The sequence below is a fragment of the Diadema setosum genome, chromosome 14 (assembly GCF_964275005.1).
Source record: "Diadema setosum chromosome 14, eeDiaSeto1, whole genome shotgun sequence".
NCBI lineage: Eukaryota > Metazoa > Echinodermata > Echinoidea > Diadematoida > Diadematidae > Diadema > Diadema setosum.
In genome coordinates this window covers 8,446,043-8,465,810 of record NC_092698.1, presented here as the reverse complement: position 1 = coordinate 8,465,810, position 19,768 = coordinate 8,446,043, and the positions used below count along the sequence as shown (strand labels likewise).

Below are 19,768 nucleotides of genomic sequence, written 5' to 3'. Positions count from 1 at the left end.
GTTATGTAGTAACTGAATACTTTGTTTTGAACAGAAAAAAAAAATCAACAGTTTTCATATTTTCTTTTGGTCATATGCAAATGTCTGGTCAGGATGGAGTGTGTTTGCTTTGATGCAAAACTTCACAAATACATAGTTGTTAAAGCACAATGCAGAAGATGAAAAATCCCAATTGTCAAGTTGCTGCCCCCTCTAAATTAAAACTAACATACCAGCACCAACCATATTCAGCTTCTTTCTTTTTTCAAGTAGAAGAGTAAAGAAAAAAAATGATACAATTTCATTGCATGTGTGTTCAAAATCAATTTGCAAAGACAGCTCAACAGTGCTGAGAATAGTTCAGTGACATATTATGACTAGTTAGCTCATATTAACTTGTTCCACTTGAACCTGTGTCACTGTCTATAAGTATATATGTCACATCAGACTAATGAGAAACTGTGGGGCTGGTGCAAGCATATCTTACTTAATACTACTTTTCTTTCTTTGTTTTCTTTGTTTTGTTAACATTCAAATTGCAGAGATCTTTTCTCTTTTATAAGTAATGCAATATGCAACATACTTACCTAATACTGGCATAATGATCTCGTGAGCGCACTCTTGCATGGAAATACATGTATATTTTTTTTTCTTCTTCTGATATATGTTGCATCATTGCCATAAATATGATAACAAAATTTCCTAGCAGTGGGACTATTAATACAGCTGGCTGTAGACACATTCATTTGCCATCAGCTGCAAATCTCATTAATTGCTAACGCAGCAACAACTACTATAGCTATTATGGCTACCAATTGAGGAAGGTGCTCAACGGTTGTTTTGTTTTTGTGTAGTTTTTTATTGTTTGGGGGCTTGTAGAGTCTACACTGCAAGTCTTTTGTGCAATGGGGCCAAGAATATCCAGCTATTAACAACACATGAGGTCAAAATTATGACTTTGGTGATGAGGGTGTTGTACTTGTATGGTATTCCTGCGGGTAATAGCAATGAAAAGACAGCAACAGCAATAGTCCGGGAGCCAGCGGGGGTCAGCCTAGCTGAAAAGGTTACCAATTTTTATGTGTATAGCAATTTAGTACATATGCCCCTGAGTATGGAAATGCACGTCTGGCTGGTCATCGGTGGTGGGTGTGGCCAGGAGGGCCACAAAAAGGACCCCCCAAAATTAGGCTAGCCTAGCTGGAAAAGTAACCCCATGAAAACAACTGGAACTTGTTCGTTACACTTACAGGATAAATGAATGACCATTGCCAGACGTTTTAAGTGGTGGGGGGTAGCCGCCAGACGCTCTTAAAGGCCCAACTCCAGCTAGGCTAGCCTAGCTGGAAAAGTAACCTCATGAAAACCACTGGAACTTGTTCGTTACACTTACAGGATAAATGAATGACCATTGCCAGACGTTTTAAGTGGTGGGGGGTAGCCGCCAGACGCCCTTAAAGACCCAAATTTTTCCAGCTAGGCTAGCCTAGCTGAAAAAGTAACCTCATGAAACCCACTGGAACTTGTTCGTTACACTTACAGGATAAATGAATGACCATTGCCAGACGTTTTAAGTGGTGGGGGGTAGCCGCCAGACGCCCTTAAAGACCCAACTTTTTCCAGCTAGGCTAGCCTAGCTGAAAAAGTAACCTAATGTAACCCACTGGAACTTGTTCGTTACACTTACAGGATAAATGAATGACCATTGCCAGACGTTTTAAGTGGTGGGGGTAGCCGCCAGACGCCCTTAAAGACCCAAATTTTTCCAGCTAGGCTAGCCTAGCTGAAAAAGTAACCTAATGTAACCCACTGGAACTTGTTCGTTACACTTACAGGATAAATGAATGACCATTGCCATACGTTTCAAGTGGTGGGGGTAGCCGCCAGACGCCCTTAAAGACCCAACTTTTTCCAGCTAGGCTTGCCTAGCTGAACAAGTAACCTTGTGAAACCCACTGGAACTTGTTCTTCACACTTACAGGATATATGCATGACCGTTGCCAGACGTTTTAAATGGTGGTGGGGGGGGGGGGGGGGTAGCCGCCAGACGCCCTCAAAGACCCAATTTTACCAGCTAGACTAGCCTATATATAGCTGGAAAAATAACCTCCTGAAACCCACTGGAACTTGTTCTTGTGATACACTCAAAGGATAATTGAATGATTGTTGCCAGACAATAGCCGCCAGACGCCCCAAAGACCAAACTCTTACCAGCTAGGCTAGCCTAGCTGAAAATTAGGAAAGTAACCCCATGAAACCCACTGGAACTTGTTCTTACACTTACAGAATAAATGCATGACCGTTGCCAGATGCTTTAAGCGGTGGGCGTAGCCCCCAGACGATCTCAAAGACCCAATTTTACCAGCTATAAGGTTCACATATTTCAGAAATGATAGCAGTGTAATTCCATAACTATACCGCTTGCTTGCGAGTTCACCTGTCTATGCATACCTTATTCTTTTGTTCTGCTTCCTTGAGCCCCAACTCATGCATTCTTATGGTGACTCTCCCATGTCATCATCCTTGTTCATTGCAGTTTGTTCTATTTTTTGAAAATATTCTTATTCTTCATCCCAATTATCACAAATTCTGAAACTCTGTCCTCAGTATAACTAATTCATAGTTGTGCAAATGTAAAAATCTGAGAATCACCCGGAGGTCTCCTTTAATGGGGGAGTTTCTTGAGCGCACAGGGAAACATGCTTTGAAATATCAATAGGACAAGTGTTGAGACGAAATACTGTAGAAATATGAGAATATACAGTGCTGTGGTTTTGGTAGAAGAAATAGGGTATCTGTATTTGTCCTCAGTGATAACCAAAAAACTTATTTTGAAAGAATAATAGACATCAAAAAAGAATTGCCCAATCAAACATGTCGGGATTTTTCTCAAACATCAGTGTTCTCATTTTCTTTGCAGTGTAAAACAAAAATAAAAAACAAAAAAGCAGGGCCGGGTACAGTATCCGGATGGAAATTGGTGGGATGGGCGTAAACCTGCGGGTAATATAACACACTGACGTGAAAAAAAAAAAACAAGACCAAAAACTACTATCTTTCTGTGCCCTGGGGAGAAATATTCATCAATTGCATTTTGGAAATGTTGGAAATCACAACTTTTGATGAAATTGTCTCCTACAGTATCTCTTCTTATATTATGAAGTTTTGTTTTTTTTTAATTAAAAAAACTTAATTAATTAAGTTTCTTTCCTCTATGACCATGATAAAACAAACCCCTGATGATTAAAACAAAAGACAATCAAAACTTGGCAAATGAACTCTTTGGACATTAGCAAAAGGGAATACATTAACAGTTTTTGCAAACACTTTATACAATTGTCTAATACTCCATCAAGCTCATAAAAAATACAATTCTACTGCAACAAGAAATCCATTCAGTAAGACTCGTCCTCGGTGTACATAGCTTGAAATGCCAACTTTTTAAAAATAATGCCCCAACTCTTAAATTTACTTTAAAAAGGGGAAGTAAAGCTCAACACCTTTGGCCTATGACTTTTTTAGGTACCGTATCACCTTACGGTTGAGGAGATGGGTAAAGAAAAATTATTAACGAAATAAAACTTATAGGAACATGCTTCAAATGACCTCACCGTTTTCTTCTCTTAAGAAAGAAACGAAATCTGAAAATTGTTCAAGAGTGTTTTTGAACTTAGTACATTGCAAAAGCAGAAAAAAATCAGTGTTTTTAAGAAACATAACTCACAACAACAAGGAATTCCTGTCGTGTCTAGTATTGCACGTATTTTGGTTTGGAGGGTTTTGGATGCTAATATTTCAAGACAAGTTTATGCTGCGGCACTTCAATGAACTTAAATTTAAAGTAATGATCAACCTCTCTTGGCAATAAACTCAACATTTGCTGTTCTTCAGTAAAGCATATGACAGAAACATATGAGAAACATGTCTAAAATTCATATGAATAAGCTCACAGCAACAACAAAAATACTATGAACTAATACTGCATGTACTTAGTTTCGAGGGATTTAGATGCAAAATGTTATGACAAAAGCCCCTACGTGGCTACCAGCAATTAAACATCCTTCAACTTCTTTAGCAAAGGAGCTCATGTGTATCATCTTCTTGTTGAGAAGACGAAGATGAGTAATGATAAAATAACCAAACTATCAACTTTCCTTAACATGTTTTACATGAAATCATTATTGCCTTCTCGTGACGAAATAGAAAAAAAACAGAACATCTGAAATTGTTCAAAATCGCTTCTTGATAACGATGAAAGCAAAGGAAACTTAGTGTTTGTAACCACTATGACACGTGTCTACAGATCTGTAATGCTCATAAGAAACGTAACTCACAGGAATATAATTTTATACAGTGTAAAAAGTACTTGATTTGGAGGACATTTAGATGCCAACTTTTCAAGAATAATACACCAGCACTGACATTAACTGATGAAAAAAAAAAGTAATGCTCAGCTTCTTTATCCAATTAGCTCATAGGTAATTCCGTGTAGTTGAAAAAAAAAAACTGAGTACACATAAAAATATAGACTTTCCGTAACATGTATCACAGGTCATGATCTCCACATTTTTGCTCCTCTTAACTTAAAAGAAATAAATATATATTTAAATTTGTTTTAAATGACCTTTAAACAATACGAAGAAAAAATTCTGTGTCTGCAAAGGCTTGACACGTGTCTAATACTGGGTCACGCTCATATTAAACGTAGCTCACAGGAACAAGGAATTCACGTGTGTATAAAATAATACTGCAGAGAGGGTGCAAAGTTGAACCCTTTATTGAGGGTGCGAAAATGTTCCCTTGGGTACATCTTTCCACCCACACTAAGTGGTGCTAGGTTGCATCTCTTCGTGAGGGTGCATCTTTCCACCCACACTAAGGGGTGCTAAGTTGCACCTTTCTTGAGGGTGCGATCTTGCACCCTTTACCTTTCGGCGCACCTTTGCACCCCGTGTAGCCTTTACATCTTGGTGCAACTTTACATCCTTTTGTGAGGGTGCAAAGAAACACCCAAAGTTCCAAGATTGTGCCTTGTTTTGAGGGTGCAATCTTGGAACTTTGCGTGCTACTTTGTACCCTCAAGAAAGGGTGAAAGTTACACCCTCGGGAGCAACTTTGCCCCCTTGAAAAAGGCGCAACCTCGTACCAGGGAGGTGGAAGAAAGCTTCCACCTCCCTGCTCGTACCTTTAGGTGCAACTTTATGCCCGAAGGATGCAAGAATGTACCCTCTCTTGAGGGTGCAATCTTGTGCCTTATTGGTATGATGTTGCACCTATGTGGTGCTTATTTGCTCCATGACTGCTGCAAAATTGCTCCTTTAAAGGAGCAAGTCAGTGTCACCGCCTGCTCCTTTATAGGGGCAATATTGCCCATCATCTCAAGGTGCAACTTAGCATCACATAATCGGGTACGATTTAGTTCCTTAACTACTCTAAACCTTGAATAGTGCGAACTGATGTAAGCCTATTTGCTCAGTATATATCTTATGTTGTTGCACTCTGCAAAGTAAATAGGATTAGTGTAACTTGGATCTTGTGAATCATGAAATGTGTGTGCGTGTGGAATTTGTGAGTTGTGAAAATGTTAATGTAAAAGTTAACTTAGTTGTGTTTGAATAATATACTGAAACCAAAAATTTACCCAATTACCTTTTCAATATTAAAAAACAAGGTGAGCGCTATATCTATCAAACAGTTAACCTTCTCGGCAAGAGTATACATCTGCATGACGGAAGAGGTGAAAATATGATATGCAGTTGTCTGGATACGTTTTATACAAAACGTTCTTGAATGCGTACTTATTCACATAATCTATAAGAATAACATATTATGCTTCTTACCAGTACTCAAAGCCTCTAAAACAAGAGCATGCTTCTTACACTTCTAAAGTATACACCATATCTTAAAAACAAAATGTAAGAGGATTTAAGAAGCTGTTTGTATGCATTCAAACGAATCCATATTTCTATCTAAAATCTAAAACGTGTCTTGAAAAAGGGGAATTCGTTTTATAATGACGATGCCAATTGTCTGAAAGTCCTTATCACGACATGTCTTGGAGTTCACGCTTATTGAAAACATGAGATTCTTGGCACGTAGATTACAACTATGGTTTAAAGAGTTAACTGAGATACGCATACCGTATACGGGCATTTCGATGAAAACATTTAAATACAAGGCACTGTAAATAATATGAAAATCAAACTTGATACCAGCCCTTATCGGCAACCAATAGAGACTATGGAGGACTGCAGTTATAATTCTGTTCAGATATTGTTTTGGGTGATACACGCATGCCGACTGATTTGGGATCAATTCGAGTCCCTCGAGCTGAGATTCCGGAACTGCAATGAGCAAACCATCATTATGCATAACAAAGTGACTGAGAATAATGCATGCACCAGTTTCTGTTTCGTTGTTCTATACACAGAAAGTTGTTTCGTTTTCCAATCCTGTGCAGGCACACAGAGATTTACAGAATTCAATCATCTTTGGCTATAACGCCATGGTCGCGTGCAAAATGAATGCAGCTTATCTAACTTAACCTGTAGTTACTGAATAGGGAACTACTGTATATTCAATTTATATATTATTAATCGGATGATAGAACCTGTCAAAGAGTAAATTGCGGATATCATATACCATTGTCAAATTCACTTTAATTTTATACATAGTATCAATGGAATCAGCATTAACAATCATTATCATAATTATTTCCCTGAAACGGCTGCATTTGTATGAGAGGGAAGAGTTTGGCATCATACATAGCAAGAGTCGTGACTACAAAACTAAATACATGTATTATACAAGGTTTTAGGACACTTTGAATCATGCCCCCACCCCAAGAAAAAACAAACAAACAAACCAACAACTTAGTGAAATGTTGTACAATGTATGCCCTACTTCCATTAACCTATAGATCTTTGACCTTTGAATACATGGCCCGCATTTTTTTCAACGAATAGGCATTTGGATGCAACGTAGGTATTATATAAAAGAAAAAATGTTTTAGGAAAATACATTTAACCACTTCAGAAATGATTATGGAACAAATAGCAAAATATTGACACGTTCACTTCTTCCGTAATGACATGACAGAAAACTTTCCTCACCGAATCGTTCTGCCGTAATTCATGAGCAAGTCATGGATATATATACTTAGGTCGATTAAAAGTATACATTGAGTCATTGCAAAAGCATCTAATGAAAAGTACGCTTCAGAACTACATCATTGTCATTTATTCTATAACACTAATAATATAGAGCTATTGTTCCGCCATATTGCCTAACAGGTCGTTGTCCTCCTATCACTATACCACGTTTGTTTAGGAAATAAGGCACAGAATTTAATTTTGCACTTGTTGCCAAAGACTCTAATCTTCTTTACCGCTATTCCCAGACATGTATTGGTGCTGTATGAATTAGAAACGGAAGCTTACAAATATTCACCATCTAACAAGGCAAAAGCGAAGTGATGTCTCGTCCACGTATCGACTTTGTGATTACAGAGATTTTCAAATGGCATAGGTCTAGTTCATTGATTTTTGACTGTTGACGTAGTCGGACTTCACCAATATTAACACTTGACAGCAATCATTAGATGATCTGAGGAGTGAATTTGGTGGTCATATAACTCAAAAGTGTGGAAAGTTATTGAAAGAACACCAGAATACTATGTCGACAGTGTTTATCAGGTGAGATACAAATATAGAACAAGTTCCAGTGGGTTTCAGGAGGTTACTTTTCCAGCCATCAGGGCTGTAGTCTAGCTGGTAAAATTGGGTCTTTGAGGGCATCTGGCGGCTACCCCCCCCCCCCCCCCCCACTTCTTAAAACGTCTGGCAACGGCCATGCATATATCCTGTAAGTGTAAATAACAAGTTCCAGTGGGTTTCATTAGGTTATATTTTCAGCTAGGCTAGCCTAGCTGGAAAAAGTTGGGTCTTTAAGGGCGTCTGGCGGCTACCCCCCACCACTTAAAACGTCTGGCAATGGTCATTCATTTATCCTGTAAGTGTAACGAACAAGTTCCAGTGGGTTTCATTAGGTTACTTTTTCAGCTAGGCTAGCCTAGCTGGAAAAATTTGGGTCTTTAAGGGCGTCTGGCGGCTACCCCCCACCACTTAAAACGTCTGGCAATGGTCATTCATTTATCCTGTAAGTGTAACGAACAAGTTCCAGTTGTTTTCATGGGGTTACTTTTCCAGCTAGGCTAGCCTAGCTGGAAAAATTTGGGTCTTTAAGGGCGTCTGGCGGCTACCCCCCACCACTTAAAACGTCTGGCAATGGTCATTCATTTATCCTGTAAGTGTAACGAACAAGTTCCAGTGGTTTTCATGAGGTTACTTTTCCAGCTAGGCTAGCCTAGCTGGAGTTGGGTCTTTAAGAGCGTCTGGCGGCTACCCCCCACCACTTAAAACGTCTGGCAATGGTCATTCATTTATCCTGTAAGTGTAACGAACAAGTTCCAGTTGTTTTCATGGGGTTACTTTTCCAGCTAGGCTAGCCTAATTTTGAGGGGTCCTTTTTTTGGCCCTCCTGGCCACACCCACCACCGATGACCAGCCAGACGTGCATTTCCATACTTAGGGGCGTATGTACTAAATTGCTATATACATAAAAATTGGTAACCTTTTCAGCTAGGCTGACCCCCGCTGGCTCCCGGACTAAACAACAACAACAAAACCATGCACATTTATGTTTTGTGCCCAGGTTAAAACCTTTCCCTGTGGGATCCTGGTATGTCATGCACTAAAACTCAATAGCGCATGGCCATACTCTCGAAAAAGAATGGATTGTATGGGACTCTTGATATATGACTTTTGCCTTGATATACTGTATACGCTATTGGGCAGGGGGGTTATTTTCCTAAATTTCAAGAGTTGGAGAGCTGTTTGCGAATTCAACAGTACGTGAAAATATCAACTCTGATCCAGACATGTATGCGATTTGCACGCTTACAGTCATTTAGTACATGAACAAGGTGCATAATAATACAGTGTAGTAGCCTAAGTCTTGATCACCACAATCATTAATTCAACCACACGTGAAATTGTTGGTAAGTCCTGATTCGAGAAAAACTAGACTCTCCATTTAAAACATATATGGCGTATACAGTAGTATGTGCTTCCATGTTAACGTTGTTCCTTAACAATGTATCCTCACGACACCCCCTCATTCCCTCCCCACCCCTCCCCCTTTTCAGGCTGTGGGCATCATGTGGTATCATGCCCCAAGAAATTAATTGATTGCATTGTGGAACACTTGCCCCTTTCCAAGCAAAAACTGGCATAAGGCACTTATATACACCTTGGCAAGGGACGGTTTGCATATGTGTTGCATTTGATTTCCAGTTCCAGTATTGCACTTGATGAAAGCACTGTCCACACATATACTAGCGAGCTTTAGACCTTGGATGCAAACGCTGAGATGACCCCTCCTTCCGGGTTGGACAATGTAAACAGCTGTCTTGTCCATGTGCAGAACATCCATTTTTTGCCTAACGTCGTCGTCTTTGCGTTCGCATCGTAGATCTTAAAGCTCGCTAATATATGGGAATGTGAAATACACATATTTGTATCGTACTTAACCGAATGAAAAATCTATCTTGTCTTCTTTGTTTCATAGCCTCACATTCAGGTAAAGCATTAGCCCTTGTAACCTTGGTACGTAAACTGCATGTTCACCTCCAGTGCAGAGTATCTGTGTTCATAGTCCATCTTGCTCACTCATCTATGGTGTCTGTAACTATTGAAAAAAAAGGAGACCTGTACTAACCATTGCAAGTGTTGTGTGTATTTCTGTTCTCAGCATTTTTCAAACCTCTGTTCATGAAAAAACAGAAAAGAAGAAAAAAATTTGCCTATGACGAATGACAGGAGTTACGGCAGTCTTTCACTGAATCTTGCATTTTCTCTGTCTAGAAAAGATGTCTCTTGACAATGACAAGCTTCTTTGCAATCGGTACTAAATCATCATATCTTGTTGAATGATTTATTTTGTGTGTGTGTGTGTGTGTGTGTGTGTGTGTAACACACTAACAAATTTCTCTATTGTGATGTGCAATTTGGACTTGTGGCTTGAATATGGCGTATCATTCAATCAGTGCTAGACTTCAATTCCTAGAATGAAGTGCAAATGCAGTGAAGAAAACTCTTCTTTCCACTCCTCTTTCATAGAGCCCTCAATTGGTAGGAAATGAGCACTGCCCAGATGCATAACATTCATGCTCCCATCCTTATTGATGCTCATGTTTCTTGCACACTTTCACCATTTTCCTCTGATCTTCTGACGTGTCCACGTTAAATCTCTGTAGCATCAGCCTCCAAGTCGAGTTCGGGTATGTGAAATGTCACGGAGCATGTTTAAGTAGCAATGTTCACTGAAAACAAATAAACAAACAAACAACAAAAAAACAATGCTGGAAGACAAGCAGAATCGTTTTTTACTTTACATTCTAAATGACCAAACAACCTACCTGAACCCTGGCTGAACATATACTTGTGCTTTCATTGTCATTGTGAAAACCCCGCCCACAAATTGCCTGTGTGACGGAAATTGTTGGATGGTTTGCAGTGTAACTAAAAATTCAAAACTTTGTGTGCTTTGCATTATTAACGCTGTTTTGTACTCTGTATTTCATCGAACACAGTGCATGATTTGCAGAATATGGAACGCACACTGTTCTAGATTCTGTATGATATACTCAGTTTCAAATTTCATTGTTTAGTATTTCTACTTATCTTGTATTCTACGTGAAGAGGATATCATAAGGTTGCTATTACTTGATGTAAGTGAATAACTATGCCGTGAACTTTAAGATCAATAGAGTATTTATATTTAAAGGGAAATATATTTGAGATTCTTACAAAGCGGAATGGGTTGTTTATGGACTAATGTACAAAAAGATAGAGATATGCTTATTCTAAACGCTTTCTGTACGACTAGTCATGGTCAACTGTGAAGTTTTAACAAAATTAACAAATACATTAACAAATAAATTAACAAATACATAAGGAGGCATCACTCTATCTGGCATCATTCCAAGATCTTTTGAAGAAATTAGAAGATAATGTGTTCCTGCATTTTGTGCTTATCTTTTTTTCTTTTTTTTTTGATGGCATTACAACAGATTCATGTAGATTTCACTCTATATGAATTCAATGTCAACTGTGCCTACAAATGGAATTATGATATATTTTCATGAAAGTTTGTAACATGATTATTTTGACATCATTTCCACGACATTCTATTTATTATCCAGTCTCAAGAATATGTTAATGTCTTTTTAAATCATTATTATCTTCCAATATGAAGACTGAGCTTGCAAACAGAAAAAAAATGCATTGATAATATATCGAAATTGACATTCATCTTTGTGTGTGGATCCAAAAAGCATTAGTTTCATCATCATCTTCTTCGTCATTTGTGTGTTTGTGTGTTTACATGTGTCTTGTTTATTTTATTGTCATTTGGCTACATTGCTCATATCAAGCAACATAGCTGCATGACACTGGTTTATTGGCGCTGATGGCATCGTGTTGTTGCTGTTGTGAAGGTTGCTGCTACGTGATTTCGAAACTTTCCCAAATTACATGCTTTGCAGAACCTATTATGGCTACATCTTGACAATACAGGCGATTGCTTGCAGCTGCTCTTTTATACCCGTAACTTCAAACAATTTCTTTCCTCTCTATATTCTTCATTATGCCATGCCATTTGTTGAGTGCTGTACTGCAATGCCTGCTGTATGTGTCCATTATATACAATGTAAATGTGGCAGATGGGACTATCAACTTGTTGTCATTCGTAGAAACATATACATTGGTTTTGCTGCAGCAGGAATAGATTTTATGTATCAAGGGGAATTCCACCCTAAAAACTAGTTTGTGTGAATTAGAAGCAGAAAAACAGGAGGAACAGGACGGTGAAAGTTTGAAAGAATTCCGATCAAAACTGAAAAAGTTATGATCTTTTTGCAGTGGCGGTCAGTCAGACATGAATTTTTGATGTCACATGTGAGTTCACCACCCCCCCCCCCCTCTTTTCTGCACTAACAAGAAATTTTCATTTTCCCATCAAGTGAATTTCCAGTCATACATGCATCCTTCATACAATCATTGTAAATATTATTCTATACAACCCTTGCATGCAAAAAATATATTCTGTCATCAAGATAAACACAAAAAAAGGATAAATTTTATGGAAAATTTACACAGGGTGAATGGAAGGTGAGCTGACATGCTACAATTTGTACATCATGGAGTTGCCAATTTGTGCTTGACTGATCACAACTTCAAAATATCAAAGCTTTCTCATAGTTTTCGTCAGAATTTGCTCAACTGTCACTGTCCTGTCCCTCAAATTTTTCTGCTGCTGTTTACACAAGCTAATTTTCAGAGTGGACTATATCTTTAATCAGGTGAATTGTCTTCGCTCAGTCCTTTATCGTCCCCTTCATGTTAGCAGTGAATTTGGTTGCCTCAATCATTATATTGATTGTTGATGTGAAGCTGCATCTGGAATAGAAAAGAATGGCAATATTGTAGGATGCTATATGTATATTCCTAAATGTGGATTGCATACATATAGTCGAGCCTGTCTTAGCAACCACCTGTCTATAGTGGCCACCTGCCGTATATGGCCACTAAAAGCAGTTCCATACGAGAGAAAAAGCATGTTAAAGAACCTGTCTGTAGGGGCCACCTGTCTGTAATGGCCATCTTTTCATCTCCCTTGGGTGGCCACTAGAGACAGGTTTGACTATACTAACATGCATCATCAGGCATTTGGTGTGTGGTAACTCCGTGTAGTGATGTTGAAATTTAATTGAACTTTTCAGCTTGTACAAAGTATTGTTTGTGTTATTCTTGCCAACCCCCCAAAAAAGAAAAAAAGTGATGGAAACCTTGTTTTTAGTTTTGAAATTGGCATTAAAGTGAGTCATCATATCATGTCTTTTTTTATTCATTTTTTGAGATTCAAACCAAATTTAAAGGAGAAAAGAAGTAAAATTTAAAAAAATAAAGATAGAAGAAGAAGTTGCATCTTCAATGACAAAAAAGATGTGCCAACCTGATTATCTATAAGATCTTTCATAGTTAATGATAGGATATTGTATACTACAAGTGTGTTTTACCCATATCTGTCTTGCACATATATGCTATTAGCTTACATCAGTCACTAGTATGGTGGGATATATCATTGAAGATTTTAACATTATTCTGTGTGGTATGTTGTGTCTTGTGACCAGATGTGTTCATGGATATCAAAGTCAAACTCATGTTAGAATTTGTGTGTCCCATTTGCAATCCTGAAAATCAGATTCCTTTCATAAGCTGGTGTATTATACATGCCGGTAGCTTCAACCTTTCCTCAGAATGATACAACTGGAAACTTGTTTATGATGGAGGGGGAAACAGTTCTAAAGATTTCTGATGAATTTTTTTGGATCCTCGAAAAATTCCAACTGCTATTCTTGACACAAAGAGTGGCTTATTTTCTAGTGGCATGGGGTTTGTTTTCCATTTGTTTAAAAAAAAAAAAAAAAAGACCAAAAAAAAAAAACCAAAAAAAAAACCCTCTGAGGTGTACTACTGTAAGATTCATTGCATAAATGATGTTTGGAGACATTCTTCAACCATGCAAAATTTTGTGATGTTTTCGAAATGGATAGACGACCTTCAACAGTAGAAATGAATCACCAAGCCTACTGTTCATGCTCTCGCTCTGCTCTCATACATCCATACTGAGATAGATAGAGAGATGTGTATCAGCTCCTCTATATTGTGTCACTGTGTCTGTTTTTCTGCATGTCTGCTTGCTTGTCATCTACAGCGCACACGCAGATCACTGTTATTGAGATGAGCCTTGTTCATTGAAGCATGAATTCACCTTTTGTTCTCTCCATTTTCATGTATTGCAGGAGGATATGATCTAACACATTCTATTTTGCTCTACTTACCTTGAAAATGACAGTAAAGTGAGAATGACACAACTAGCTCAACATTCATCACATCTAGATTTTATTGAAACATCGATAAAACACCAGACAGCAAAATCCTACATAGTCCACAAAACAATCAAGCATAATGGGCAGTTGTACCAGGACCTGCTCTTTCTCATTATGTATGGGCACAGCAGTTGTGACTTCATTGGATTATTAGAATGCTTTGATGCAAAGTTTCCTGATAGTATGAATCAGACCATTCGTAGCACCCTTTCAAGAATTAAAATGTAGTGACTCCAATTAATGACCATGCAACAGGGATCATTGTACTGTACATGAGTCCATCATGTCCTGCCTCAACATTAGGGCTCAACATTAGTGGTAGCTCGGGGCCACTAAAAATTGGTGTCGAGCCACCAAAATTTATCTCTTGATGGCCCAATCGGGCAACTTAGATTCAAAACTGGGTTGTTACTTTTGCTTTATTTCAAGCCACCAAAATTTCAGATTTCTGACCAACACAAAGAAGTTAGTGTCGAGCCCTGCCTAATGGCTAAACAAGTATGTAGAACATTTCATGTATTGTCATCCAGTAGTAATCTGAATCTTGCATCCTGTCAAATAACTTTTTTTTTCTCTCCCCCGCGAGAGTTACAGTTTCGATCTTACATCGTAAATCTGTTATATATTTTCTCCTCTTTTGTGTGTGTGTGTATGTGTGTGGAGTTCAGAACTGTTCCTAGCATCTGAGTACAGCAGGGTCCCTATGTGTATTCATGCTTTTGTTTGTGGAATACTGCAAAACCAGAAATTTTTGTGTGCATGAAACTTTCGCAATTAATTTTGCAAAGAGCCAAGATTCGTGCAAGTAAAATGCATGTTAAAGTGCTTGTCTACACAATGTATTGAATGCCAGTGGCGATTCACGAAAGTAAAATGTTACGAAAAAAGGCAATCGGCTCCAATTTGCAAAAGTTTCATATCACACATCTTTCTAGTTTTCCAGTAGTTTGATGTGAAATTGTGATTATTGCATGCAGTGGTTTGAAAGCTCATGCATGACTTGATGTTGTTCGCTGGAAAGTCCAAGCTGACTCTATGCCATTGTATGAATTTGATTGTCCTAAACTAACCGTGTACTGGTATATGCAACAGTTATGCTTGCCAATTAAGCATTTATATGGAACTGTGTGATCCATAAACGTTGACTTTCACACACTCAGATGACATTCATTATGTATTGAAGGCTGTGCTACTTTCCTAAGGAAAGTATGAATCGATGCCCGAAGAAGTAACATTCTATTTCATCACTTCAAAATGTATGAGTTTACAAAGAGAGAAATAAGGAGAGATGCACATAGTTAGGTGTACGTATAACAGGCTTGTTGCTGTATCATAGTTTCTTTGAAATGTAACCCAATCAGGTGTCCTCAAGGTCTGAAGTTTCTATTATAACCAACTTAATTTTATATAAACAGACTATGAGTGTCACAAACTAAATTATTAGACCTATGTTCAATACGTCCGCACTTCTTTCTCTTCTTACAAATGAGGTTGAAGGTGTAGCATTTGCCCATATGTTCAACTTTGTATTCAGTCAGGTCATCAGTATGTTACTGGTTTGTATATCTTGTTTCATTGATCATTGAGGGAGAGAGAGATGGAAGAGAGAGAGAGAGGGGAGAGGGAAAAATACTTTCAGTAATTTCAGACATTCTTGATTCTTGTTGGTTGCGGTAGATTCGAAAGGCGACCCGTCATTACTCCTGATTCTGAAGTGGGGCGGGGAGCTTACCCCGGCAGGGCGTGTCCAGGCGGAGGAGCTGGGGCGAGCCTTCCGATGCATCTACCCCGGAGGACAAGGTGAGACTGATTGAAAATAAGAGTATCAAAGTGACGACGTCACAGTGTTTTGTTTGAGCCAGTTTAGCAACCGTCATGGTCACAGATATTCAGGCTACGTGAGGTTGTGTAGAACCGGTTTCCATGGCAATGAATGGCTATGACATCATACTTTGGTATTCTGTATGGGTCAGAGTCTCAAGTCTCCCTGATTTGATACAAGGTTCCTCAAAAAAAAAAAATGAAAAATAAATAGATGAATATAAAGTGAATAGATGAATTAGATAGATAAATGAATAAATGAAGTAGATCAATAATAAATAAATAGACTTAATAGTAGAAATAAGATAAATATTAGAATGAATTAAAAAGATTAATAATAAATAAATGAATTCATTAATTAACAGATGAATAAAGATGAATATTAAGTGAATAAATAAATGAATTAAGAGAATGATATCTCTTCACAACTTGACAAGAGATTATAAAAGAGCCTTCCTGATTTTGGAATCATTTCTGCCCATCCAGATGCATGTAACACTGACAGAAATCTCCCCTGATTTCTGGTCTTGATGTGTAAGTGTTAGCAGTCATGGCAGTCTTGACTTCTTGATGAAAGCATTAGAAGCTTGAGCGAGTTTGATATGAAGGCAGGTGTTTTAAAACACTTGTCTCTCACAATCACACCATCCTCGGTCCCTCATCAAAATAATCCTGGCATTGGGCATTATGCATGTAAAACTAACTGAGATCATCGTCATTCTCTGAATTTGGAATTTTTGGTTGAGTGGCTAGAATTTGGGATTTTTGTCCTATTTTTAATCAGTCATTTGACATTTTTCCAATACAACACACGGCATACCAAGTTTAATATATATGTGTGTGTTTAAAGGGAACCCAAACACAAAGAGCAATGTGGATTGAGTGAAAGCAGCAACATTTAATAGTAGAACACATCTGTGAAAGTTTGAGGAAAATTGGACAATCAATGCAAAAGTTTAGAATTTTTAAAGTTTTGGTTTTGGAACTGCTGGATGAGGAGACTACTAGAGGTTATGACGTATGAGTGTACAACGATATCAAGAAAATATAGAGGGAATTCCACAAAAATTCATTTTTCATGAAGATTACACATTACATCAACGTTATACTCATATATGTTAAGGGTAGCAATTATTCCCCCTGCTTTCTAAAAGCGGTTAGTCAAGTGGGCTTTAATTATGCTAGATTTTTTTTGAATTCCCTTTATATATATTTTTTTGTTTAATTTTGCTCTTTGGGTTTGAGTTCTCTTTAAGTGTTCAATGATTACAGGCATGGTATCTGTCCCAGCTGTTATCAAGAAAGAATATTGAGAGAATAATGATCATAAAGTGCTACAATAGGGCTTTTCTTCTCTCTCTCCCTCTCTCTCTCTTTCTTTCTCTTTCTTTCTCTTTCTCTATCTCTATCAATGTTCTCTGCTAACTTTGCAATTAGCTGTGCTTGATAAAACTTGCTAACATCAAAACATTGACAGACTTAACCTTTTCAACTGCAAGTTGGCACTGATACTGTTGAAGGTTCAGCATATTTCAAATAACAGTGTTTTCTTTCACAAGGAATGGGGTGTCTTTGTGATTATATTATCAACTTCTGAAAAATGAAGACTTACAGGTAAAGGTTTAAAACTAAGTCTTCTTATAAGAAAATTAATTATAGTAACACCCAAGTATGATTTGGCAGCAAAATTTTTCTTTAAAAGTGGATCTAGCTTGATTTATTTTAAAGAGGTTGATTGAAACATTGAGCTATAATTGTGTGTGGAATGTCAAAATCAGAAAAAGCTATGAGACAAAGACTAACTGAAGACCAGTCATTTGTACCCAAAAGTACGAACAAGGAAATGGGTATGTGGGACTTGTTAGATTATTGTAATATTCTTTTATTAGGGGGAAATGCGATATGCCAGAATTCAGTTGTAATTAGTGTTAAAAGAAAAAAAAATAGGTATGAAATTGATTTCATCATCAGAGTGTTGCTTGCTTGCATATCATGATATACTACTGTATCTTTTCTCCATCAGTTGTTAAAAGAGGATGAAATTTAGCAACACTCTTCCCTCTTGATAACTTTTCCAGAAGTAAACTTGACCCTTCAAGGGCAGTGACCTCAGCAACGACCCTGTTCACATTGTGAATTCGATGTGATTTAACAAATAAAAGAAAACCTTGCCCAGTGACATTAATTTACAAGAACCAAATCTGACATTTCCTAAAGTGGTCACTAAGAGTCAACCTCCTTACAATAACTGAGTCTTTCTAGTGTTGGCGCTGTATTGGTTCTGTCAGTGAAAAATAGAAAAATACTCGTGACCTGACTTGACCTTGGTCATCTTGACACTGGATGGTTCTTCTGCTTGCTTGACTCTCTTGACCAATTTCGGAGAAATGAACGCCTAATTTTGAATGATACAAGTAATTTTGCTGTCGGAATTTATCATCGAAATATTGCCCGTGATCACTTCTTTTGCTCTAAAATGATTTCTTTTGATATCATTTCATCCCATTTATAACCGGCTTTCAGTCTGTCATTCCTTTCCTAGCAAATTGACATGTTCATTTGCACTTCTGAGGTATCTCTTTCAAGTTTAAAGCTCTTGCATAAGAACATCTTCAAAAATATTGGTATTGTGAAGTTTTGCCGTTTTATTTTAGAGTCAATGTATGACAAACATGTAACACCACAGCATCATGTAAACAGAGGTCATGCAAAGACCAACTTTTTGTAATTCGTTTTGCAAATCTGTTGAATAACAAGGAACAAAACTTAACAACTTTGTCCAAAAAGTGATGTCCCACATACCTAAATCCATGTTGGTAGTTTTCAAAGGTCATAGTCTTCTGTTTGATTTTCCTAGTCTTTGTCTGGTTGATATACTGGTCAACAGAGCTCCCTGAGGAGTTGTGAATACAAGTTGTTGCATAACCAATCTTTCGGTTACAGTAGATGCAGTCATGTTTAAAAACGTATATTTCATTAGAAGCCATGGTTTACTTCGCCTCGCAGAAACCTTGTTTATGATATGTAACATAATGTCACATTACATCATAGTTTAACCTTGAGAAAGAAAAAAAAACAGGATAAAAGTTCATGCATATGTCTCTGTCATGGAATGATATGTATAGTTGTTACATGGAAATTAATATCTCAACTTTTATTTTATTGTTTTCTTTATTATTTAGAGACGCAAGAAGACTTTCTTTTAAGTAATTGTGATTCTTTCTTACCTTCTACTGCCCCATTCAGCATGGCTTTTCCTGTGTGTGCTTAATTCATAATATCCTTGAGATGCAACTCGTGGATTCCATCGTCATTGAATCAGAGATTTTCACATCATACATTGTATGCAGTGTGGTTTATGAATGTAGAGTGGAGCAATCCTAATTCTCATCTGATTTCATGAGAAAAACAAAACATGTCAGTGTAGTGTCATTTACACAAGTACCCGTGGGACCCCAAACATTTTATCAAAGTTGGTGCACTCAGATTTAGTGAAGAAAAAAAAAAATGCAAAGCCAAGCAAGTAATAATAATGATAATAATACATTACATTTGTAATGCACTTTTAATAATACAATGTTTCTAAATTCAGGGGGAAAAGATGACGGGGGAAAGTAGACAAAATTTACAACCAAGGCAAACAATTTGTGTAACATTTATTTATCTATTTACATATTTGAAAAGTGGGTCTTTGATAAATTTCCAGTCATGACATATGGGAATGTATTGCTTTTAAATCATTCAGGTGCCCACTGACTTGCTGTAAATGGCTGTTTCATTGGCATTTGGTTCACGTCATCCTCCGTGATTTTGCCAAGATGTTTGGTAAAGCTGCTCAGGGGAGACAAAGGTTAAAATGCACAAGGGATATGAGATGGCTTTTGAAAAAACAATTCCTTTCAGTAGATAGTTATGAAGGGTTTTTTTTTTTTTCTGGACATTTGTATAGAATGACAA

General features: G+C 37.5%; 1 protein-coding gene across 1 annotated transcript in view; it reads left to right on the top strand.

Moving 5' to 3' along the window:
- LOC140237886 (inositol hexakisphosphate and diphosphoinositol-pentakisphosphate kinase 2-like) overlaps window positions 1-19,768 on the top strand; it is a 45,252-nt gene that overhangs the window by 13,204 nt on the left and 12,280 nt on the right. The window contains exon 12 of the mRNA XM_072317819.1: window positions 15,668-15,790. Within this exon, the coding sequence (XP_072173920.1) occupies window positions 15,668-15,790 (123 nt within the window). The remainder of the gene's footprint in view (window positions 1-15,667; window positions 15,791-19,768) is intronic.